The 24413-nt window shown below is 49.3% G+C and overlaps 1 protein-coding gene across 2 annotated transcripts; it reads right to left on the bottom strand.

Annotated features, from left to right (window-relative positions):
- Positions 1–770: 770 nt before the first annotated feature.
- DDI2 (DDI proteasomal shuttling factor 2) lies at positions 771–23979 on the bottom strand. Of its 2 annotated transcripts, XM_021537878.2 has the most exons (10): positions 23792–23979; positions 19202–19331; positions 17972–18205; positions 15997–16123; positions 14074–14201; positions 13419–13547; positions 12586–12689; positions 11996–12185; positions 7029–7091; positions 6824–6935 (listed from the first exon to the last, which is right to left on the bottom strand). In XM_021537878.2, exons 1-9 carry the CDS (start codon positions 23927–23929, stop codon positions 7075–7077), a joined length of 1197 nt encoding a protein of 398 aa, XP_021393553.1. In that variant the 5' UTR covers positions 23930–23979; the 3' UTR covers positions 6824–6935; positions 7029–7074. The 2 variants fall into 2 exon arrangements, with proteins under 2 accessions (XP_021393552.1, XP_021393553.1); XM_021537877.2 differs by lacking the exon at positions 7029–7091 and having other exon boundaries at positions 771–6935.
- Positions 23980–24413: the final 434 nt, after the last annotated feature.

Genomic DNA, 24413 nt, shown 5'->3' with positions numbered 1-24413 from the left:
ATGACCTCACTTAGTGACAGTGACACCAGCATCACGTGCAGAGCCCTGAACATGTGAGGAGGAAACCACTGCCCAGTTTGGCATGGTCACTGAATCATAACCCATTGTGTTTGTGTCTCTCTCACATGGCACCAGCACCTACAGCTCTGGTTAGCGGGGATTTAAAATGGCTAAAACCTCAGTGCTGTCTCAAAGAAAAGTAGAAGATTTTTTAGGTCTGAAAAAGGAACTGCTCCTCCATGAGAGGACCTTAGGGTTAATGACTATGCCCCAAGTTTCAGAGGAGGAATATCCTCTATGCCTCCCTTCTAAAACCTGTTTCTAACTAAAACTCTCTTGAGCTTTACAAGACTTTAAATGACAATTTTTTTAAATGTCCCAAGAAATTAGCTTCCAGCTCCAGAAAAACAAACCATCTGCTAACTGAGCTGGAAATGAGGTATTCAGGTAGGAGACGAGTGTCCCATTCACTTTCCCATCAGACAGTGCCATGGTCAGGTGCTACATTTTGTGTATACTCTGATACTTTTCCAAGTCCTCCATGAAGGACCCAACAGCCCATCCCCAAATAAAGGGAATACAGGAATTTCTCAAGTCTGTTCTCAGGCCCTCCCAACCTTAATAATTTTACCCACAGGTTTCTATTCATTCTGTTCAAAATGGCAGCATTTATGTTACGGAAAATCCACTGGATTTGGGAAAAAAGGCAGTGAAGGATTTGAGTGCAGAGCTGCCAACCTCAGAAATAGAGATAGACCAACCAAGCAACATTATGATAAAGTGTTTATTCATTTTTTTTAAATATCAAATTTTTTTACACATAATTTGTTGATAAACAGTCCCCCAATATTAAAAAAAAATCATAAAAGAATCAAGTGTGTATTACTTTGGGCAGAACCACATCCCATTGATGACACACCCACTCCTCTCTTCAGCCGCCTGCGAGGCCACAGCGTGTTCAGCCCACAAGAGTCAATGACACAAAACGCAACCAGCTTTAGGATTCCTGAGTATTGATTCCCTCAAGTTCCCTAAGTGAGTCTGTAAAACTCTGAAGCATCAGTCAAAGTGTGACCCAAACTGCTGCGCTTTGGATCACGGACTAAGCCTCGTCTACATAGTGCAGGAAGAAATCTCCAGCGCTCAGAGGGGAATGATGTACATGAAACTGACCTCGTTTCCCAAGCTGACTTCGAGAGAGGCAGGCAGAAATACCTCTGGATTCCTCCTCTTTGAATTTCTGTTAAAGAGTTCTGGGGAGCCGTTTGGCAGGAAGTCCAAGTCTGGTGAAGAAACCTCTAGGACCTGTTCCTCCTTTTGTTCATCAATGGCATGGTTTTACAGAAAACTGATCTGAAGTTGAGCATTCAGCAAGTACACTTAAATATTGCTACTTTTTAGAAGAGGAGACAGCAAGAAGAAGACACAGAAGAGGGGAACATGGAGGACATACAAGGTTAACAGTCCTGGAGACCAAGTGTCTACATAGAAAGTTAAACATACACAGCAAGGAGGCAGAGATTGTCACGGTAACAGCATAGCTCAGCTCTGTCCTGCAGCAGGTAAACACGCCAGGGACAGTTACCAGGAATACTCCCTCCTCTTGTCAGAATTACCCATGCCCAGAAACTTCCAGATGTTGGGATTCCACTAAATATCACCTCTGTGTTCACCTGTGGCCTCGTGTACACAAACACACAGTCACCAAGAGGCCAAGTGAATTATTCAGTATTTTAAAGGAAAAAAGTAAATCTCAGAAACCAGGACTGACTCCAGGGCACACCCTAAAAGAAACTATACAGGCCCACATGGGTCTCCATAGGTGCTGGCAGCTTTACAAAGCAGCTTCCGAGCACTGCTTTACTCTCTAGAGCTGGACTGCCATGGTGAAATCCCTTTATTAAGTGATGTGACATTAGGACACTACAGCAGTGATTAATGAAGACGGGGAAAAGAACAAAGTGCCTGATTTTAGGCTGGAACACCTGGCTCCTTGGAAACCTGGACAGCTGTTGGTGGTACCTCTATCCCCTGCTGTGGCCAATAAGCCACAGCACTCTGCCATCCTTCCTTTCATATAAATACTGGACCAGTGAAGGGAGTGCGGGAGGCTGAACAGAGGATGTGCGTGTGCATGCAGCAGAGAGGACACACATTGAAACAAAGACAACTTTTAGACAGCGTTTGCTAAACATACATTCTATTACATTTTATTTTGACCTTAAGTACTCACTACTGCCCCAATTTTATACTAGATCTTGCTCCTAAAAAAATTATTCACTAATTTAGCAGCACTTAGCCATTCACTCAAAGCAAAGTTTGGAAATGAAGAGATCTAAATCACCAGGCTTGGACCTACTTGATAAAAGTTTTAGAAATATTTATCAGTTGGGGATCAGGGTTTGCTTCTAGAAGTTTGGAGAGAGTTACCCATGGAATTCTAGCACTGTGGATAAATGCTTCCATACAGCTTTGGCAGAAGGGCGAGATTGAAAACTTATATTTGACAAAGAATAAAAGTGAGCATTGAAGCAGATTGGCTGATGCTCTAGAGCTTTTATAGCATAAATTCTGTATGCGCAGCCTAAGTCAGCGTGGCCATGAGAGCAGAGCCTGTCACCAGCTTGGTGCAGAGCAGCACCACTTGGGCCAGCTGAGCAATGGCTTTTCAAACAGAGAGAGTGATACAAGGGGCTAACACTGAGTAGCCAACACTGAGTAGCCAACATCTGCTGCTCCAAGCAGCTGGCAGTACATCCACCCACAGGCAAAGGGTGCAGGTTCAGCTCTCCCGCATCTGAGAGCCAACCAGGCCCTGGCTCCTTGTGTCACTTTGCTCCCAGGGCCACCTCACCAAGCCCTGCAGTGTGAATCAGGAGCAGATTCAGCTGTCTGAAGTTGCTCTGGATCTGGAAGCCTCATTGCTGCTGCTTCTGATGGTGAACCAGATGCAGACAGGAATGGGTCTGATGGATCCTATTTCCTAAAAGCCTTAGGTGTAGAGACCTGCTGACACTGTACTCCCGTACCAGCCTAAGCTTGCCCTTCACAGAGGGGCTTCTGCTGATTTGAGGTGCTCATTGCAAGAATATTAAACCAAACCTTCAGCAGGGGTAACTCTACCACCTGCCTGGTGAAGATGAGAAAGCTGCAGTCTGGCCTCAGTAACTCATTTTGAGCAGACCCTCAAGTGAATCACTGGATGGTGCTCCAGAGAGCCAAGCACTGCTTCCCACACGGAGCGGTGCCTGCTGATGCCATCACAAGCAGAGGGATGTAAGCCAAACCTGTGTGGGAGCTCCAGGTCTGGGTGGTACTGTCCCAGCTCATGGAGAAGCTCCATTTGACAGCAGAATGCCTTAAAGCCCTTTATTACTCCAAAGGATCTCCGAGCTGCCCAAGTGTCTGAGGCAAATCTGACACCAGCACTCAATGACAGCACAAACTCCTGTGAGGTGACAGATGAAACCAAATCGGTGCTGTTTTTAAATGCCACCTGCATAAAAACAGCCCAGCACACACACAGGAGACCTGCTAAAGCAACAGGGAACACAAACACCAGGACACAGGCCTGGGACAACCACAAGACCACATGGAAGCCATGAACAAAAATGTGACGTGGCTCCAGGTTTAGCTCAACGTGTCTATTTCAAGACAAACACCTAACACAAAGCCACTTCTGAGATTTGCTAAGTGGGACTGAATCAAAGCTCTTACTTAAAATTTGGTTTCAACCATGCCTTCCTTCCTTTCCCTTCCCCAGCCCTGACAGAGTTTTGGGGCTTTGCAGAGCATCACAAAGGAGTTCTTCCCCCCGCTTAAAAAAGCATCTGGAAAGGGTTCCCTACAGCAGAGCCCTGGTGAGGCCTCTCCACTCAGGTGACTCACCAGAGGTATCCCAGAAGGCCACGATGGTTGTAACGCAGAAGCCACATCGGTGCATTTTTCCATGAACCCTGCTGGGGAGCCCTTGCTCTTGAGGCGGTGTAAGATCAGCACCTCCAGCCATGGCATTCACAGCCACAAGGCTGACCAACACCAGACATCCAGACAAACCACAGCAAAGCAGATTCTTCCTTCTTCCAATCACAGCCCTGTTTGGAGCCACTGAGATGAAGTTCATTCCTCCCTGGGCACAGGGAGATTTTAGAGCTATAACACACAGTTGGTTTGTTAAACAAATTCATCATTAAGGTTTAGCCTTAAACTGGTTGAGCTTGTTCTTTTTGCATGAGAAAAAACATGATGTGGGCAAGGCTAGAAAAAAATGTAAATATCTTTTCCCTCCCCTCCCGTCCCTACAGTTAATACCAGCACATCTCCAAATAAGTTAAAACATTTCTTGTAAGTTTTGGTAGCACCAAATTCTATCCCTTCCCTTCTTCTATCCCCATGTTGTAAACTGGAATACACTGGCCCAAGAGCATCACAGAATATTTTGAGTTGGAAGGGACACACAAGAATCACTGAGTCCAACTCTAAATCAAAGCATAAAAGGGTTTGGCAAAAATAAGCATCAGCCTTCCCCATGCACACACAAAAACCCATGCTCCCAAAAAACCCCCTCGCTCCTCTGGCAAAAGCCTTACACATCCAGGAGCATCTACACACCTTTAATAGCTGCCAGAATAATTTCAACAGCTGGGTTCCAAGGAGTTGCAACAAATCCAGAGTCCACACGGGACTCAGAGTGCACCTCCCCTCCTGTGCGTGTGTGGCCATTTCCCATCACAAATTGCTTTGTGTCAGACAGGGCAGTGAGCGCAGTGGCTGCTGCTTTGTATTTGCAGCATTGGAGCTATTCTAAAATCATAAATTTAAATAAAAGTAGTAGTTTTAATCCAGTATGCATGATTAAAAGCTATCCTGTCCACACAATGCAAGGACATTTTCTTTCCTTTCAAAGCCCAAGTCTAATGAGCGAAACAGAAATGTTTTACTTTGGCTGCAAATAATTTAAAAAATCTGGCTCAACACTCTGCTTGTCCATTGTGGTGTGTAGTTGAGATACTCCTGTAGAAGAAAAGATCCCCCAGTCAGCTCCCTCTTCCACAGTTACGTGGGAACAACAATGCTCTTGGCTAGCAAAATGAGAAGAGCAAGATCTGCATTTCCACCCGCTTGTTCCAAGGCCTGGAGAGCTTCCTGTGGGGTAAAACCAGCACCGAGGATCCGGTCGACATCAGCCACAGGGAAAGCAGGGGCTGGAGAAGCCCCTGTGGTCAGTCTGGTGTAGGCAGCTGGGGGGCTCAGCAGTGGTTCCTCACTCCCAGCCAGCGGCCACGGACCTGCAGGAGCAGCACTGCCACTCCTCCCAGGTGCTCCTGTGAACAGGCGCCAAGTATCCTGTGGTGCTCCTTCACCCAGAGCAGGTGTGGAGGAAACAGGCGTGCTCTGCTCCAAAGCTGGACTAGGTGCACTCTGAGAACCTCCTGCCAAAACCTCCCCCTGCTCTGGGCTCTGCTCCTGGCCAGGGGTGGCTGCAGAACTCAGCACGCCCACATCGCTCTTACCTGAACCCTTCTGCCTCTCTAAAGCACCTCCCCCAAGCACAGGCTGCCCAGGAGCAACAGGCCTGGTGCTTATGTGCTCTCTGCCAGAATCACAAAGCTGGCTCCCCTCTGTCCCTCCACCCTCACATCTCGTCTCAGGGAAGGAACAGCTCTGTTCCTGGCTGGCTGGATCCGAGCCTTTCTGCTCACCTTCAGAAAGTCCTTTCTGCTGCACAGCTGGCTCTTTGTGAACCATTTCCAGCTGTGAGACTTCTTCTGAGGCAAGGATCTTGAATTCTCCTTTCCGACTGATAACCAAGAGTTTGTGAAGCTCTTTCAAGGCTGATGCTAGAGGGAAACATGGCTCTTCTGAAGGTCTTCCTGGATCTGTGTCCAGCTGTTGGGTGCTGGAGGGGGAAGAGCTGCCTGCTGCCAAATTAGCCAACTCGTGATACTCTGCAGGAATTTCACTAGTGCTTTTAGACTGCAGGACATCACTGGTGGAAAGTGGATCACTCAAGGAGGATGGAGACTTCAGCAACTCCACCTCCATGGAGAAGGCATCTGAGTTTGGGTTGGATATATGTCTGTTCTCAGTCTGCTGCTTCTGCTGCCTTGCTGAGCTCTGCGCTTCAGCTGCAGCCTGCTCCTCTGCATCTATTTCCATGGTGGCTTCCATGTGCACGTGGCTACAGGAGGCTGACAGTTGGATACTCCCTTTCACACAGGAAAGACCTGCTCTCTCCAGTCCATCTCTCATTTCCATGGGAGGATTTTCTGGCTGTTTGGCTTCTGCCACGGCAGGTTTCTCAACCCCATCAACACAGCAAGGAGGTTCTGGGTCAGTTGTCTCAGTTTGCTCCTCAAGATGTTCCTTTTCTGGCTCTTTGCACATCCGATGGTCTGTGGGAAGCTCATGTTTTTGCTCCTGCTTTGAAGACAGACAGACATCTTTATCCTGCTTGGTAGCAGTGTCATCCAAATGGACTTTTGTCACTTCCAGAGGATGTTCCTGACCATGATCTTGTTCTTTAGCATTACATTCCTTTAAAATGTCAGCACTAAACGTTTCTGTGAGTGTCTTCTGTGAAAGGCAAGCTGGATTGGAGCAGGTCCCATCTCCAGTGTGCGGAGAGGGGTCATTATTTGCCAAGGAAGAGCTATTGGAATGATGCTGTAATACCAGAGCATGTTCTTTTTCTGGGGTTATCTGGTGTTCAGGTGAAGAGTCAGAAGTCTTGATGGCTCTAGGATCAATGGGCTCTGCGAGGCTGGATTCAGATGAGCAAATTGAAGCAGGGGCAGAGACAGAACGATCAAGTAACTGATTTGTGGGATTACAGATCTTGGAATTTAGTCCTGAAGACTGGACTGGATTTTGAAACCCATCAGAAGCTGGTAATGAGGGCATTTCCAGTGAGGTAGTTTCTTTGTCACTATTCTCTATGGAAGACAGAAGGAAAGGAGCAGTCAGGACACAGCAGAAGCACCGTTCGCACCATGGCAGCACAAACTGGAACGGGTGGCTCTAAATACCTGGTCTGTGGCCCACTCCAGCTGCAGTAAACACACACTACATGCATCAAGGCTTCCGACGTTCTGTTTGGATTAGGAAACAAACACACCGAACTCGTGTTAGCATTCAGAGCACACACCATGCATGGTTACAGTCCTGCACAGCTCCCCTCCTGACTGTCCAGCACAACGGCACGGAGGCTGCAGGAGCTCCTGCCTCCCAGAAAGATTCTGCCTGGCAAAGTTGGCACATCAAGGCAAGAATAACTCGGCCAGAGCACAATTTAAAGGCTGCTCTGTATTGTCTATGCCACAGAGAAACTCTACACAGTACAACATGTGTCTAGTGCTGTACTTGTCTGTTCTCCCTTTGGCTGGAGATACTCAGGACACATATTTCAGGGATATGGGAAATGAGATGGTAACACAATTCTTGAGTTGTGCTCCCGGCAGTGGCATCAGACCCAAAAGAAGGTGTCCAAACACCAAACACTTCCCTTTTGCTGGCTGCAGAAGGGAAGTGTACAGATTGTAGGGGCAAAGAAATCCCCCAAAAGAACTGCTGCTCAAGGCAAAGCAAAGGAGAAGCACCCAAAAGTCAAGTCCAGCTTGCTCCTTCCTTGTCCTCACAGAGAGCTGATGAATTGCAGATCTCTATCAGAAAGACCAAACACTGGCTGTGGTTATCAGAGGAGATTAAGTGGCCTTATCTTGCTGACAGTCTGATCTCGCTGATGTATCAGCGCTCTAGTGCTTGTTAAATCACTCACACGACCTTTGCAGGAGTGCCAGCCCTGTCTGCCCAGGATCACACACCCAGGCTCTGTGCTCTGTGATTTGCTGCCCTTTCCTTTCCCAAACTCAGTGGTCTTAAACACACACCACTGGTTTTCCTGGAGTCTCTTTTTACAGGAGTACTGGGGTGCAGCTTGCCATGCCTACACCTCCAGCCATTCCCTTTAAATTCCACAACACAACAGAAATCTGCCTTTCTGTCCTCAGCATTTTATTATCTGTTCCTTTTATTCTGTTAACTAAAACCAGTGCAGTATCTGCTGTGACACCAACCCCTGCTCATCTTTCCTAAGGGTGGCAAGAGCTTTGTGACAGAGGATATGGATGAAAGCCAGAGGGATCCTTTCTATGTGGACTGATTACATTCATGCTCTCTGCTCCCAAACCAACCCTTCAGGGAGAAAGCAGAACTGTCTTTTGACCTGCTGGATCATTAATTAGGGTCTGATCAGACACAGCAGGGATTTGCATTTAGGTAGCAGCAGGAGCTGGTTTTCCGTCAAGCTCTCCTCAGTATTATCCTTCTCCTGGGGTAGGCACAGGAGCTGAGTCCCAGCCCCACCAGGGATATTGATCCAGCTAAAAGCAGGAACAAACTCTTCCCACAGAGTGCACCATCAGGGATGAATTCTGCTCTGTACCAGGAACAGCCTGAGCTGTTTGTGGTGGCAGTGACTTGGACCGAGGCTGCCTGGATGAAAAGGTGTGTGTGGGATGAACTGCCTGGCTACGTTTCCTCCTCAGCAAAACAGCTCCAGTTTTGTTGCCAGGTTTGTAAATCCTCCATAATTACCAAGTTCCTCAGTGGTGGGAAATTGGCACAAAACAGCATCTAGCCCTCAGAGGTAAATAAGGATGTGGAGGTCCTGGATCTTAGTGAAGCCCACCAGCACTCCACCACCACCTCAGCTGCCTTCCACAGATGCTGAATGTTGTGGTTTGATACAGAAAAAAAGAATTTTTTTCTGAAGGAAGAGGTTAATTTAGTTTGGGATCAGGGTTGGATATTAATATTTAGAGTGATTAATTGAGAGCAGATATGTTTTTGAGAATATAGAAGGGTTAAAAGTAAAATTTTTAGGAGATTTTTTTTGTTTTGGTTTTTGAGAGTATAGAGTTTTTTTTTTTTTAGTCAGGTGGTTGGGTGGGAGAGGGGAAGTTATGTGGTTTAGGTTGAGGTAAGTTGAAGGGTGGAGAGTTTAGAACTGGTTTTGGGTTTTTGTGGATGGAATGGTAGAGAAAAATTTAGGATGTTTGTGTTTGTTTTTAGAGTCTCTCTTGAGAGAGAGAAAGAAACAGCAATAGTTTGTTAATAATATACTGGTAGAGGAGGTAGAACGGGGGGAACAGTGTGGGAGATGGAGCTTGGGTTGAGAACTATTTAGGGAGTTGAGATTTTAAAATTTTTTTTAAGAAATGAAAGATTTGTGAAATATTTTTTTAGTTTAAAAGAAAAGAGAGATCGTTTGGGACTTGGGATGTTAGGGAAAGAAGATTAGGGGGAAGATGATGGAGTAGTTTTTAGTTAGATTTTTTTTTTGTTAATTATAGATTGAATTGATTTTTTTTTTAAGAGAGATTGTATTTTAGGAAGATGTTAGTGAGTTAAGAGATTTGTTTTAGTAGTTGAAAAAATAAGGAGTAAACAGAGAAAAGTTAAGGAAGTTTGTGGTAGTGCTGCTTTTAGAGAAGAAGAAGAAAAGATTTTGGTTTTAGACTTTTAGTTTTAGGGGGAAATGGGGGCGCTGGCATTGTGCCAGTATCAAACCATGACACTGAACCACCAGCAAAGCAGCTGACAGAAATCATGAGGCTCCCTAAAGTGGACTTCAGGGAATTAAATAAAGCTCAGGGATAATCCAGGTGCATTCAAAACAAGCACTTTAATAGCCTCCAGGTGCAGGCAGCCATTTGTGTTGTACCATCTCCTGGAAGCCAGCAAAAATTCCTGCTGTTATAAAAGAACACATGTGTTGTGGGGAGCTGAGCTTCTTTGGAGCTGCATCACATCCTCTTTCTGCGCTTCTTCCATTTTCTTTTTTTTCCTTTCTTGGTTTTCTTGGTACCATCTAGCAGCAACTCAGGTTTTGGAAGAGAGAAAGAAGCAATGTGCTGACATTTTAGGATACAGCCAACAAAAGCCTATGGACCAGAGGCCAGTACTGTGTCTAGAACTGTCCCAGTCAATCTGATCAAGAGCTGCTTTAGTTCTGTGCCTCGGTGTTCTACAGGCATTAAGTGAACACACAAAATGGATTTCCTACTCCCATAAATCTTTTACATTCCTCTAGGGCTCAGCATCAACTGAAAGTGTCCGAGTGCTGACTAGCCTGAACAAAGCCTCATGGTCTTTAGAACCATATGTGGTACATAAGCAGATTGGATTTAAGTAATTTCAGGCACTTTTCTGTTTAAAAACCTTGTCTAAAATGCTTTTATTGTAAAGACTCATAGTTTGGGCTGAGGTTTGCTTGTTATTTAGTTCTCTTGCAACAGAGAACTAAATTCAACCAACCACAGTATCTGCAAGCCTCATCCAAAGTAGAAATATATTCCAAAAGCTAACCCAGGCTCTGCCAGGCTCCAGGTTTTCACAAGAAAAAAACTTATATTTACACCTGCCAAGCTGTGGGAACAGACAAGAGCCCAAGCTCCTGAGCCTGGCCTTTAGTGACATCAAAACCTGATCACAAGGTCAAACCCATGTTTGTATTTCTCTCTACTGGCTGCAACTTCAGTTAATAAACATTCAAATTTGGCTAGAAAAGTCACACATTTAAACTATTTCTTACTGATTCATTAAAGCCAGACCTTCCTTCTGATGTTTTTTACATTTCTGGAAAACTTATATTCTTAGGATATAAGAAAATAGGCCAGAGGGAGCAATAAGTGCAGTCCTGTGCTCCCTTTAATGTTATCAACTTCATTATTTGTAATTAACTGCTTACTCTTTGGGTTGTCAAACAGTAACTGGGAGGTGTTAAAGAAAAATTTTGGTGCATTTCAACTAAATATACATATATATATATAAAATACATTTTAGTATCTAATAGATATATAAATATACATATAATATATGGTTAATTCTTTTTTTTCTCATTTCAATTTTAAATATGGGCATGCTAGAGTTTTCAAAAATTAGCAAGAAAAATATTGAAATCAACTCAGCCAGCTTAAACCTGATCCAGCAAAGAGTTCTACATGTGTGTAGGAAGCAGAATTTACTGCATTCTTTCTGAGGAAAAATGAGCAGTAAAACTCAAAGGTCTCTAGAGAACTTTTGGATATAAAATGTTATCTTTAAAAGTTTTGGAAAAGGCTTAAGGAATACACCCTGAGGTATTCACAGCTCCTCTTGAACAGCAGGAAAAAATTAATTTCCCCTTCAGCTAAAAGCTGAATTAAGGAAGGAGTTGAACAGAAAATTTGAGTTTCAGACTGGTTTTGGCTCATAGTTCAGCTTTCATCTATTTTGGCTGCAAATAAAATTTGTTAAATTTTGCAGCCACCAAAAATCCTTGTGGCCATCACATCTGTGCAGCATTTGGATTCCAGGGACACTGGGAACAAAACTGCAGGAGGGTGAAAGTTCTCTTTGCAGGTCATGTTTAAGGCTGAGGATGAGAATTCAGCTTTTGAACCTTAGAGCAACTGCAAGGAGGCAATTCCCCCTCCAAGGGCACGAGCACCATTCCAGGGAAAAATGCTGAAATAGTGCAAATTCTAAAAATTGTCATGAACTTTTGTCACTGCTACAGCTGCTCTATTTTTACGTGGTGCAGCCAATAAGAGCAGGGTTTTGGGAGCCTCCCCAAAGCTGTGCTCACACGAGGCTGCAGCAGCAGTACAGCTGAGCCACATCCCTGCCGGGCACTACAACATGATCCTGGCCACAGACAACCATTAACCTCCACACCTTGAAAGCCAGGAAACCAGAACGGGTGGGAAGCTGCAGGGAAAGCACCAAATAAACAGCTTGAGTGCCTTTGTGCAGGTTTTCCAGCCCAGAAGGGAATAGAGAAGTGCACTCAGAGGCCACAAGCAAGAATAAAGCCCTCCTCTCCACCCTTAACTGGCCGATGCTGCTCCCAGAAGCTGGAAGGGGAACAGCTCACAGACATCCTGCCATGCAGCAAAAAAAAAAAGAAAAAAAAAAGCACATATTCCTATTTCAAGTGGGCTGCTGCTGGTACCTGCTTCCTCTACGGATTTCTGTATTGCCTCTGCGAGCTCCTGGTCGGCGATGTCCTCGGGCCGCACGTCGTCGCGGCCCGCGCCGTACGCCAGCCGCGCGCACTCGGGCAGCTCCCCCTCGGGCAGGAACGAGGTCTGCGAGCCCGTGGTGCCGATCACCAGCACGTTCTTCTTGAGATCAATGGAGCACTGCAAAAGAGCATCCACACGTCAGGGGCCTGTGGAGAGCCAGGCACTTCCCAGGGGAAAAGGGAGACACGAGGTCAGGCGACGCGTCTCCAACAGGACGGCTCACAGCAGGCAAGGGTGGGCCAGGAGAATCAGCTCTAACCAAAGGGCCCTGTCTGACTCAATTTGTAATAAATCATTCCATTGGAAAGCTCTGAGCATCTCTGATCACAGCAAAAAGCTCCAGGCAGCAGCCAGACACCCCAGAGCTGTCCATGATGGATGTGCTTCCAGGCTGGAAGATAATCCACCATCAACTGTCCCCAGGAAAATCCTATGAATTCACAGGCCAGGCATTCATTTTGCACTTCTCACTAAACCTACAAGAGCCAGGTAACTGTTTCAAAAGAGGTTTTGATACCTGATGCCTCTTAAGCATATCCAGTCCTAGGAGCATGTCCATGGGCTGCTCTTCAAGGATTGAGAAGGAGCACGCCAGGAAATCCCCTTCAATCTGCACCTGAGCTGAAACACAAGGCAGAGAAGTTCCTACTACAGCACAAAAAAAATCTGCTTTCTTTTTCAAAAAATTTCTGCCCTTCCACCTGGGAATCTGGGAAAATCTGAAACCAGCACTCTGATGTACTGTTTTGGTGACGGAAAGTCTGGCCCTGTGCAAGCCCTAGGACTGCCAGGCCTGCCATGGTCCCAGAGTAATTATTTTAAAAGCTGATGTGCCTGAGAACCTCCAGCCCTGCTTCTCTGACCCTCCAAGCTTCAGGGGCTGCAAACAGTTTATTAGAGCACAAGTCTAAGCAGCAGCAACAGCAAACAGAATTGATTTTTCAGTAATAAGGGCAGTGTCCTCCATCCACAAAAGCTGCAAAAGAGCAGAGAGGCTTCTCTTTCCAAAGGAACAGCAAACACTGCACGGTGCAGGAACCCTTCCTGAGTAGCTCACTCTGTCCAGCAGTCCCACCCAAAACAGGGAAGGTTGTGGTGTTTCATGTTCACCTTGGGTTTTGCCCCCAGAGAACATATCCTCTACGTGTGCAGGAGCTGGGACTCCCTCACCCCAAAGCATTAAATGAGACAGAAGACAGAGTTCTGTGCCCGAGACAAACACATTGCAGAGGCACTTTGATTTTACTCTGCAGGAGCTCCTAGCAATTACAGCACCAATCCTCAGTGCCAAGATTGCAGGAAATGCAGTCAAACCCCTGCTAAAGCTACCCCAAAAATGCCAGTACTTACCTAAGTGCACTCTGCCAATGATTTTCTGTGTCCCAACACCTTTAGCAATGCCAGCCCACCGCCGATCCACCAGCCTCATGATGTTGCACCTTTCAGCACAGGCTTGGCTCATGATGGTCATCTGGGCACCTACCAGCAACAGAACTTTTGTTAAATCCTGATGGCTCAGCACAAACTTTTATTTTCTCCTGGAAGAGTTTAAGATATTACACTCAGTGTCTGGGAAACCAACCCACCTGCCCCAGAGCATAAAGGCTTCCTGTGAATCCCACTGTGCTGACCTGGCTGCCCACGCACGGGTCAGCACTGACCATTACTGTGGGCATGGAACAACCCCAAGAATTTTCCCTTGCAGGTGTATGGGAACCACCACATTAAAGGTGTGTGAGATTCCCCTGTCTGTAAAATGAGATAAGATATAAACATGGCAGCGACCTTCCAGGCATAGAATCCCAGAATCTCTCCTAGGAGCCCTAATCCAGGGTGTTCCCACACTGCTTCTCCCAGCAATGTGCTTTGCTCGCCCAGGCTGTGCTCAGGGTTCAGTAAAGTGCTCCAAAATCTTGTCATGCAGTGCTTTATTGTAGGATTTTTAAAAAAAAACTACTGGAATGTTTACTGTTGCCCTCAGTGATGGAGAGTGTGGAGAAAGCACCTGAGTCCACAAAGGCTTTCACGGGGTGTCCATTGACTTTGCAGTTGATGTAGAGCATCACCACCTGCCCAAAGCTCTCAGGTGCCTCTTCCATCGCTATCGTCATGTTCTCTTCAATGTTTTGTTGCCTAAATTTTGTGGAGAAGAGACAGAAAGACCAAAATTTCTGTCACCTGGATCTTGTAACATCCCTCTGATTGACAGACAGACCTGGAAATCCCACCTGCTGCTGCTCACCTTACAAACACACATTTGAACCACCGCAAAGGCTGCTTCCTTAATGAAACACAGACTTGGGAGCTGAAGATTGCTAGAAATCATCTCAGCTAGCTGAGTCCAGAGACATTGAGTGATTCCCCAGCAGCCACTACCCCTTCCAACCCCTGCCTAACTCACACCTCAGCTCCTGACAACCTTGTGCTGCCAACAGGAACCTGACATCCATGTTAACCTGGAGAACTCAGAGCAAAAAACCTGTGGATTCATTAGTCATGCCGAGTACACGGAGGTGTTGCCAATAGCTACATCACTGGAATCCCACACAGCAGCTGAACATTAAAATCCTCAGGTTTCCCTGGTATCTTTCCTTTTCCAGGCATAGGAAAGGAGGGAGGTGAGCAAAACAGCAGAAAGAACACCACCACGAGCACCAGCCCTTGGTGCAAATTCAAGCCGACAGAAAAAATGCTCTTCAAGAAATCCCTCATAGCCCCAGGGAAATCTTGGAAGTGATGGGCATCTGCAGTGACTGCATCCAAAACAGCTTCATCTCCCCAAAACAGGGAAAAAGGCTTCAATTCTGACGCCATTTCATTTTTCGCTGAGTGGGGTGTGAAATCTGGGTTTGGCTCAGCCCAAACAGCTGCAGAACCTTAGGCACATCCCCTTTACCTGTCCCTCACCTAAGGAAGAAGAGAAGCATTCCTGTGCCTCTGAGCAATGTTCCACTACCTACAAATGTCTATTTTCTGCATTGCTGAGTGTTTATCTGGCACCAACACCTTGTCAGTTGTGATGTGAGAGCGCTCCTATCACCAGTGAATTCTGGTTCTGACCAACAATGGGTCTGTATCAGACACTTTGTTATCAGGGGAAAACCACCAGCCATGAACTGACTCCAGGATTTACCACTCAGCTGAAGAAATCAAGCCTCAGCCCAACACAATTACATCTGGAAGGCAGCAAGAGGGATCGAGCTGATGAGCAGGATGCATTTCTGCAGAACCTCTCATCAGTGAATTGGCCAGACACGGAACAATTAGCAGGATGCAAAACCAAATCTCGAGGGCAGCTGGGAGGAACATTGCCGTGTTGCTGTGCAGAGCTCAGCTGGGAGACAGCACCAGCCCAGCTCTTGGGTTCAAAACGCCCCAGGCAGCAGCCTCAAGAGGAGATGTCCTTTCCACAAGTGCTCCAGTCTCGAGAGCAGAGCAGCTCAGGCAGCTCCAAGACATCACAGGCACAGACAAATGCTGTCACCTCGTATCACACAGTCAGTCCCAGAACAGTTTGGGTTGGGAGACACCTTAAAGCCCACCCAGTGTCACCCCTGCCATGGGCAGGGACACCTTCTACTATCCCAGGTTGCCCTAAGTCCTATCCAACCCTGAACACTTCCAGGGATGGGGCACCCACAACTTCTCTGGGCAACCTGAGCCAGGGCCTTCCCACCCTCACAGGGAGCAACACTCTGTGATCTCAGCAGGACACCTCTCAAGGATGGGGTGCACCTCCATGTTCCCAAATCCCAACCCTCCCACGTGCACAGGTGGCCCAGAGCAGTGCCCTGCAAACACTCCTTGATGCAAGGAATGTGTTTAGATTGTGCCTTCTCCGAGGAAAAAAGACCATGGACAGAAGCACAGAGCAGTTTTTTCTCCCCAGAGAGGACCCCAACACCTACAAGCCACTTTGATTTGTTACCTTATGTCTTCTTCTATCTTGGCCTGTGCCTCGAGATCAAAGGGGTCAGCGGAATAGAGCCGGATCCTCTCCTGCTCGCGCCGGGCTCGGTCCTGCTGTTGCTCCAGCAACACCCTGGTGAATTTCTCTGCGGGAACAAGGAGATAAAGAAATGCTTTTTACTGGAAATTACTCTTGCAAATCAAATTCTGGCACAGCAAATGCTTCTTTTGATGCCAGCTGAGGAATAGACTCAGCAGCACACAGAAAAAAAAAGATTCCTCTGAGGGCAGCGTGGATGGAACTCAGAGGATCAGTGGTAAATCTGGGAACCTGCTGAGATGAAAAGCAACTGGACAGAGCTGGCTCTCCTCATGTCCCTACCCAAACACTGCACAATCAAACTCAATTTCCTGGCACATACATTTTTATAGGGAAAAAAAATTTTAAAAACACACAAAGGTTAATGACCAATTTCTTTCAAACCCAAGGAACACAGCAAAACCAGAGATTATAATCCCTAAAGCTGAATGCCTACCACTGGAACCAGGGGATGTTAGCCAGGTCTAAATGCACATTTTAAGACCAGTTTTTAGATTCCCACTTTCCAGATGGCCTCTGGCCATGTTTTACTGCTTGAATGGGATAATGTACGTCCCCAAAAGGACTTGGCAGTCTGTGCAGGTCTGCACAGAGGGAAGGTTTGGGTTTGCTTCCAGAGATGCCATTCCCAGGAAGCAGCTCTGCTCAAAGGCTGTTATGGGCTCAGAGAGGCATTGGGTGTATCTGACTGTTGGATTTTTGAAATCAGGCTTCTGTACAGCAGGTGCCTTCATCCAGCACAGCCACCGGGCACGGATCTATGCAGATATTTGGGAATCCAAGCTGGAGCTGAGCTGGATCTGTGCCCAAACATTGCCAGCAGCAGCAGTGCAGCACTGCAAGGAAAAACCAGCCCTAACCACTTCCTCCTGACAGCCCAATGCAGCAATTTGGGACTGAAAATGCACATCTGGATCAAAGCGTGATGTGCACAGACCAGGCAGAGCAGCAGAGCAGCCAGTTCTGGGTATCTTGGGCTTAACCTCTGGTCTCCTGTGCCAAGAACAGCACCCCTGCTTAAGGTGATGGGGAAAACTCCCAGCAAGATGCATGAAAAAGCCCGAGAGTGCAGAGAAAGCCTCAGCACTGGATATGAACTCAAGGCAGAGTTAAAAACAGAACAGGCTGACGAGGTTCATAGAAGTTCCTCTCTGGTTTCCTCTAACAGAAATAACTCAGATGTAACCCTGAGAGTGGATAAAATCTCCTGCTAGAAGCTCCTTCTCTTCATTTATTTCTCCACACTCAACTATGTCCCATCTACTGCAACCCAAAACTCCTCCCTTTTCACACCTAAAGGACATCAGAGTTCAAATCTTTCACCACAGGAAGAAAAAGGGACCAACATCAGCTGCAGAGGAAGGTTTCAGCTGAAGGATGACATTTCAACTGTGCTCAAAACACACAGACACTTCCAAGATTAATAGAAACGTACACATTTATGACTATTTCTATTGAGAAAGTTCCTAAAAGATATCATTTTCTTGTTCTTTTCCCTTTCCCTTTCTGCAGCTCAATTCCACAGTACCAGATCACTATGGACAGAGCTGGGTTTGGAGTGTGCTGCTCTCTGCTCAGAGTCCCAGCAGCATATGGGATGCAGCTAACACACCACCTTTACTGGAAAATGTGCAGTAAGGAGTGTCTTAGCGTAAAAATCAGGAGCTGAGTCACTTGTGTTCATAGACATCCAGATTATCTATGCCACTGATATTTCTGAGTAGGAGATATTAAAGAGGATATTAAAGATGCCAAGCAGGAGAAATACACCCAGAAATGGAGGAACTCTGCCTTGAATGCTCCCAACTGGCACCTTTAATCTGCACCACAAGGAACGTGCAGCACATCCCAGCTCGTTCAAGAGCTGACCCTGCCCACCCCAAGCCCAGCTCACCGAGGTCCCCGCTCAGCAAGGCCTCGGCCAGGGGCGGGTTGCGCTCCTTGAGCAGGGACAGCTCGTGGGGGTTGGCCAGCAGCATCTCCCGCAGCAGCGCTGGGTTGTCCAGGCCCTGAGGGAACGCGGGCGCGTCCGGGGGCGACGGGCGCGGCCGCTGCGCCGGGGCCGGCGGCTGCTGCTGCGTGGATGTCCCGGGCACGGCGATGCTGCTGAAATCGATCCTGGGCAGGCCTGAAAGGAAGAGCACAGGTGTCGGTGCTTCGTGGTTGCAGTTCTGCTGGGGAAACCAAGGGAAGGATGAGCTGCCCTCAATGCTGCATGAGAGCAGATTCCGTGAGCAGCAGTTTGTGATGGAAGCGCAGCCACATCCCCGGGTTACTGGGTTAGCAACGCTGGCACATTTATGTAACTGGTCTCGTCTGTCTGCCCCATTTCTAATCCCCTGAAATGCACTTGCTGACTAGCTACTCCCAGCTTCATAAACATGAATCCCTCATGGAGGAACTACAGGGCTAAACCCAGTGGTTCTGAGGCACTTCAGAGTCTCTTGGGTTAAAAAAAAGCAGGGGAAAAAAAAAAAGTAGTAACGTTCCTGCAGACCTGCATTGCAGGTACCCATCCTCCAGCTGAGACAGGACGAGGACCTCAGCAATGCTCCCACGCCCTTCTCAGCCTGTGGCACCTTTTCTAGGGATATTTTATGTCTGGGATTTGCTATGAGTGGCTGTGGAAGGCAGGACAGAGGTGCAGGGCTCCACTCAGGCATTCCCAGAGGAGCCTTTGGCATGCACACATGATTAAGCCACTGGATTTGGCAAGATGTGGCTTCTCAGGGAATCTGCCACAGGACAGGTTCAGGACACATGTCCATAGAGGCTGTTCCTGGGTCTGAGCCACACATGCCTGTGCCATCACACCCACCAAGAAGGGAACTGGTGGTTGTAGGGAAACTCACACACCTTTACCAAACCTGTTCTGAACCAGTCACCTCCTCACTGCCTCCACACTTCCCCAAAGGAACAGTAAAATGGTATTGGCTTCCTCAGAATAAAACACTGAATCAGAAGCCCTCTGGGTCATTTACAAGCCCCCCTGACTCACCCCAGCCACCTTCCCCCCCTCAGCACTTTGTGCAGAAGGTGCTAAAGGACACCGACAGAGCTGGTGTTGGTAGGTGTTGATGAGTCTCTGCAGGCTCAGGCAGAGCTGGCACGGAGCCTTTCTCACCTGGGAAGCGCATGGAAGGCCGTGGCTCCACCGTCTCCTTCTGGCGCAGGATCACCACGTCCCCGTCCTTCAAGCCATAGGAGGCCAAGGACCTGTTGTTGTCGGTCAGCGGCCGCTCCGCATAAACGATCTGTGCCAGGAGAGCCACCAGCACCACCAAGCAGAGAAAAAGTTAAAACAAAAAGCAAGATGTTATTTTGTTATAGGAGAAGAATAAAACCATTCCAATAAATCCTGCGGATCCATCTCAAGCTTCAGAAGGGTAGGTGTGATGTCCTCACAGGCCCGGCCTTGGGCACGGCAGGGCCTCGACACGTTCCTTGGACAACACGGGGTTGGTCTTGCTGAAATCCAGCTGTGGTTTGACAGCTGGCACCACAGAGAAGGGCCAGTCTCCCCTGATCAGAGGCCAAGATCATCAGAGGGAAGCAAGTCTTGACCAGGACTGTCTGTCCACATTCCCAAACTCCACGATTACACAAGCCACGGGCGTTTTCTGCAGCATTCCCTGCCCCAAGTCAGCACCCACTGACCCTGGACTAACTGCAGACATGTCAGCAGTGCCGATCCAGAGATGAGCCAGCCCAACATCCATCATTCTGCCTCTTGTCACAACACAGCTCCCCAGAATAACCAGTTTCACAGGAACCTCAATCATTAGCTCACTGCTTTCCATTTCACTCCAGTGATGCAACTCTCCAGACCCAGAGCACCCAAAGGCTCTGCTCCCAAGATTGCCATTAGTCCATGCAGGGAATTGTTGTGACTGCAAAACACCAAGTCAGATCCATTTCTATTTTGATAACCTGGTTTAACATGGGGTCCACAGACTAAACATAAAATCACTGAGATAAAAGTGAATAATCCCCATGGAACATTTCCATGAACATCAGGCCTGTAATACCCCCTACAGAGGTCCTAAGTTCTGGGAAAGCCCAAAATGTAACATAAAGCTGGAAGAGAAGTTCCCAGAAATGGCATCTGGCAACAAAGGTTTCTGTGCTGTCACTGGAGCACAACAAGACCAGGAAGATCAGCCCAGCCACCTCCTGCCCTGGCAGCAGCCCAGATTATGGAGAACTTGGCCTAAACCCCTCAGGCAGACGATCAAATTTCACAAATACCACTTTGTTTAGCCAAACCTCCTCTCTTTGGGGCTGGAAAAGGCCAGTTCAGCAACACGTTTGCCACAGGTCAGGGCTGGCTGAGCCATGTGAGAAGAGCTTTCACAGTCCTGGCGAGGATGGGCTGTGACTCTGCCTGATGCTATCACAGGGAGCAGATCCAACGAGGTGCCAAAAAATCAATCACTACCTGTCTTAAGGTCTGGCTGGCACTACAGACTTTCACTGCTTCACTCCAGCAGCTCCAATATCTTACACAGACTCTCCCTGCAGCACTCAGCAGTGGAGACCCATCTCCAGCAGCAGTGCAAGGCAAGACGAGGCAGGAGGAACACAAACCACCAGAAGCTCGTGGGGCAGCAATCAGAGAGTTGGAGAAATGTGTGATGGAACCAGGCACGAGCTTCCTGCCTCCTCCCCACCACCGGAGCGTGCAGCCTCAGCGCTGCCTCACACCCCGGGTTTCTCCCAGGGTCATGGGCAGCGATCTGAAGGCGAGTGGCCTCCACCCCAGCTGGCACCACCAAGGTCAGCTGGTGCTGGCAGAGCCAGGCACAGCCTCTCAAGTTACCGGCCTGAGTCGATGCCACTGCAGTGACAACCAGCATGTCATAAATCCCAGCTGCACACCCAAATCTGAAGTGGCACATTCCCTGCGCAGACACTCTGGAAGAGACAAGTTAATCAGTTTAAGTGAGGCTTTACCTCTGTCATCTTGCTGGGATTGGATTTATGAGCATTCGGCCTTACATCCCAGACAATGAATTAAGCGCCTGGCACTCGCCACGTCCATTAGCAGCACAGATTAATCCACTCCTGACCCATTCTGCCCCAATCTCAAAACAAACTGATTGGATTTTGCTGCCTTTTGATTGTCTGGTTGGTGGCAGTTCTGCTGGCTGGCAGGCACCAGCCACGGGTTCTTCTGGAGGTGACTCAGACAGGGATGCAGGCACCGATGGATTCATTGTGCACAATGCCAGAGGGTAGAGCCTTCCTATGGAGCGGGGAAGCCCAGCCAGAGTGCTGGATACCACCTGCAGCCATCAATCAAGCCAACTCCTGGGCCCAGCAAATATTCCTGAGCACGGCACAGATGGAGGGCACGCAGAGAAAATAAACAAAGTCAAGGAATGAAGAGTGTGGCTCTGCTGAGAGCCTCCTGTCCCCTCTCCCAGAAAGCCAAGGCTTCGTGTGTGGAGGAGACTGGAAAGTCAGATTATTTCCCCTCGCCTCGCCCAGCTCCTCTTATCACCACAGCCACCAGCAGCTCCCTCTGTTATCTCAGACGTGTGCCCACAGTGTCCCTTGGACACCTCACAGCTCCCTGCCCCACCCCAAACTGCAGCACCCGGAATTCACTGCCCAAACCAGCAGAGAACAAGGCTGGGATTAACCTTCCTCCACATACTGAGTGGTTTACTCCACCCTGCATGACCCTCACAATGAAATTCATCCTTTCCAGTGCCAACACAGCACCTTCAATGCAACATTCACCTTGGCCAAGGAAAAAGGGCAGAAAACAGCCAAGTCTGGTAAATGCAAAACTGCCTATTTGTGATTTAACAATGCAAAATCCTTCGACACAAGAAGCTGCTTATCTGGTAACTTGTATTTTTATAAATTTCACACAGGAAGTTGAGGCTGGAAAAAATCAATGAGGCTGGAAAAGCCCTCCAAGATCATTAGGTGCAATCCCCACCTTGTCCCCAGCCCAGAGTGCCACATCCAGCCCTTCCTTGGACACCTCCAGGGATGGGCACTCCAAACCTCCCTGGGCAGCCCCTGCCAAGGCCTGACCACCCTTTTCCCATGAAGAAATTCCTCCTATGCCTAACTTGTTCTCCCCACTGAAGCTCCTCAAAACACCTCACGCACACCAGGGAGGAAGAGAAGAGAGAGGAGTGATAAATATCAGCCTGGCAAACGCGGCACGACGCGGCACAGGATGATGCACGGGTGGCAGATGGATGAGCAGAAGGAAGGCAGAGGTGGCTACAAAAGCGCAGCGCTGCTCCCCTCGCCCGGGGCTGGCAGCACCCAAACCCCACACAGGTCAGCTGGGCTGGAAAATCTCAAACAAGGGCACTGCTGACAAAAAATACACGCAGGAGTGACCCCTCGTTACCCTGAACCAGACCCGGAGCTGCAGGTCACCCTGACACAAGGGACAAAGGTGACAGCGAGGAGTTTATGCTCCAGTTCATGCCTGGAGATGTCAAAGGCACTGCAGAGTCCCCCATGCAGGGGCTGTCCTCAGACCTGGGAGCTCACTGAGGGCTGTGACAGACACAGGAGGGTTGCTGAGAACCTTTGTGTGAGGTGGGTTCTCCCTTTCCACCTGCCCAAAACCAAGAGGTTTTTTTCCTAAAAGAGAATCCACCCTACCTGGATTTCCTACCCCTGCTCTAAGACTGTTTCTCTGTCATCACCAACCTCCCATTCCAGAAAACAAGGCTCTCCCAAGACAGAGGGAAAGCCAAACGTCAGGAACCTGCTGGGTGAGGGACACCACAGCCCCAGGGCTGCCCCTGCACCAGTTCTTCCAGCGCTGACTAATCTTGGCTTGGCTGGAAAAACACTTTGTTAATTTAGACTGGGAAAAGGCTCGGGAAGCAAAAGCCACCACCGCCAAACTCCACAAACTCTGCCAGGCACGGCCGGCGCCGAGCAAAGGAGCCGACACCGCCCTGCCCAGGACAAACGGGAGGAACGGCCAAACACGCGGGACTGAACCCAAAACATGAGCAAAGCCCAGACAGATGGCCCAGAGCCGCCCCCAGCGCAGCCTCCCCCACGTTTGGTACACGAGTGAGCCCCCAATCCGGGCTGGAGGGGGATATTTGCTGGCAAAACCACACGGATGTGCCTGCTCGGTCCCCACACCTGTGTGGAAAAAAAAAGGAGGAAAAGACTCAATGCGCCCTTTCCGCCCCAGACCGGGCAGGCGTTTGATGGGATAAATAATCCTTTCCCGAACATTTCAGCCCCGTTTCCCGGCGTTCGAGGATACCACGGACCCCCACCTTCCCCGCGCTGCGAATCCTGTTCCCCTCGCTCCAATTCCTGCCCCGTTTAAACATCAAATTCCTCCGAAACCTCCACATAAAACAAACCAAAACAAACCCACATTATTTTCTCCCTTTCAGCTGCACGGCGGGCGCGGACCGAGCCTTTCCCAGAGGGGACCACAAGTCCCTGGGGACGCGGAGCCCTCTCCCGAGCGGACTTGGAGTGAAAAGCGAGCGGTTTCTCCCCAAAGCCCAAAGGTCCGTGAGGGGAGAGACCGGGAGGGACCCACCGCCCCAAACAAGCCCAAACTCCGGATGGCCCCGGGGGCGTGGGGGACACGGCCGCCCCCAGCCCGGGAGACCCCGACCCTGCGGGAGAAGAGGCCACGGCCGCCCCCGGCCCGGGGGCACCGGCCCGGCCCTCCCCGGCGCTCGGGGCGGGGGCAGGCCCTGACCTGGCTCTCGGCCGCCGGGATGCCGGACTCCAGCTCGCAAAGGGCGCGGAAGTTCTGCAGCTCGAAGTCGGCGTCCACCTGCAGGTTGAAGGTGATCTCGGAGCGGTCGCGGCGCAGGCAGAACACGGTGAGCAGCATGGCCGCCCCCGCCCGGACCCGCACCCGCCGCCGCCGCCGCCGTCAAGCGCCGCCGTCGCAAAGCGCCCGCCCCGCCGGTCAGGCGCCCACGTCAATCCGAGCCGCCCGGCCAATCAGAGAGCGCCGAGCGGGAGGCCCCGCCCCCTCCGCGCGCCGGCACGTGGGAGGGGCCGGAGGGGCAGCGCCGCGGGCCCGGGACTCCTCTGAGATTCCCCGGGACTCCTCTGAGATTCCCCGGGACTCCTCTGGGGTCCCCGGGGCCCCTCTGGGATCCCCGGGACTCCTCTGGATCCCCGGGGCTCCCCTGGGATTTCCGTGTCCCCGGGGCACCTCTGGGATCCCCGGGGCTCCTCTGGGGTCCCCGGGGCCCCCCTGGGATCTCCGTGTCCCCGGGACTCCTCTGGGATCCCCGGGGCTCCCCATGTCCCTGGGCGTCACTGGTCACCGGCGATCCCCGTGTCACCCGTGGTCCTGGTGTCCCCAG

Source organism: Lonchura striata, chromosome 24, assembly GCF_046129695.1.
Source record: "Lonchura striata isolate bLonStr1 chromosome 24, bLonStr1.mat, whole genome shotgun sequence".
Classification (NCBI taxonomy): domain Eukaryota; kingdom Metazoa; phylum Chordata; class Aves; order Passeriformes; family Estrildidae; genus Lonchura; species Lonchura striata.
The sequence above is the reverse complement of the archived record's forward strand: the minus strand, read 5'-3'. Positions and strand labels throughout refer to the sequence as shown.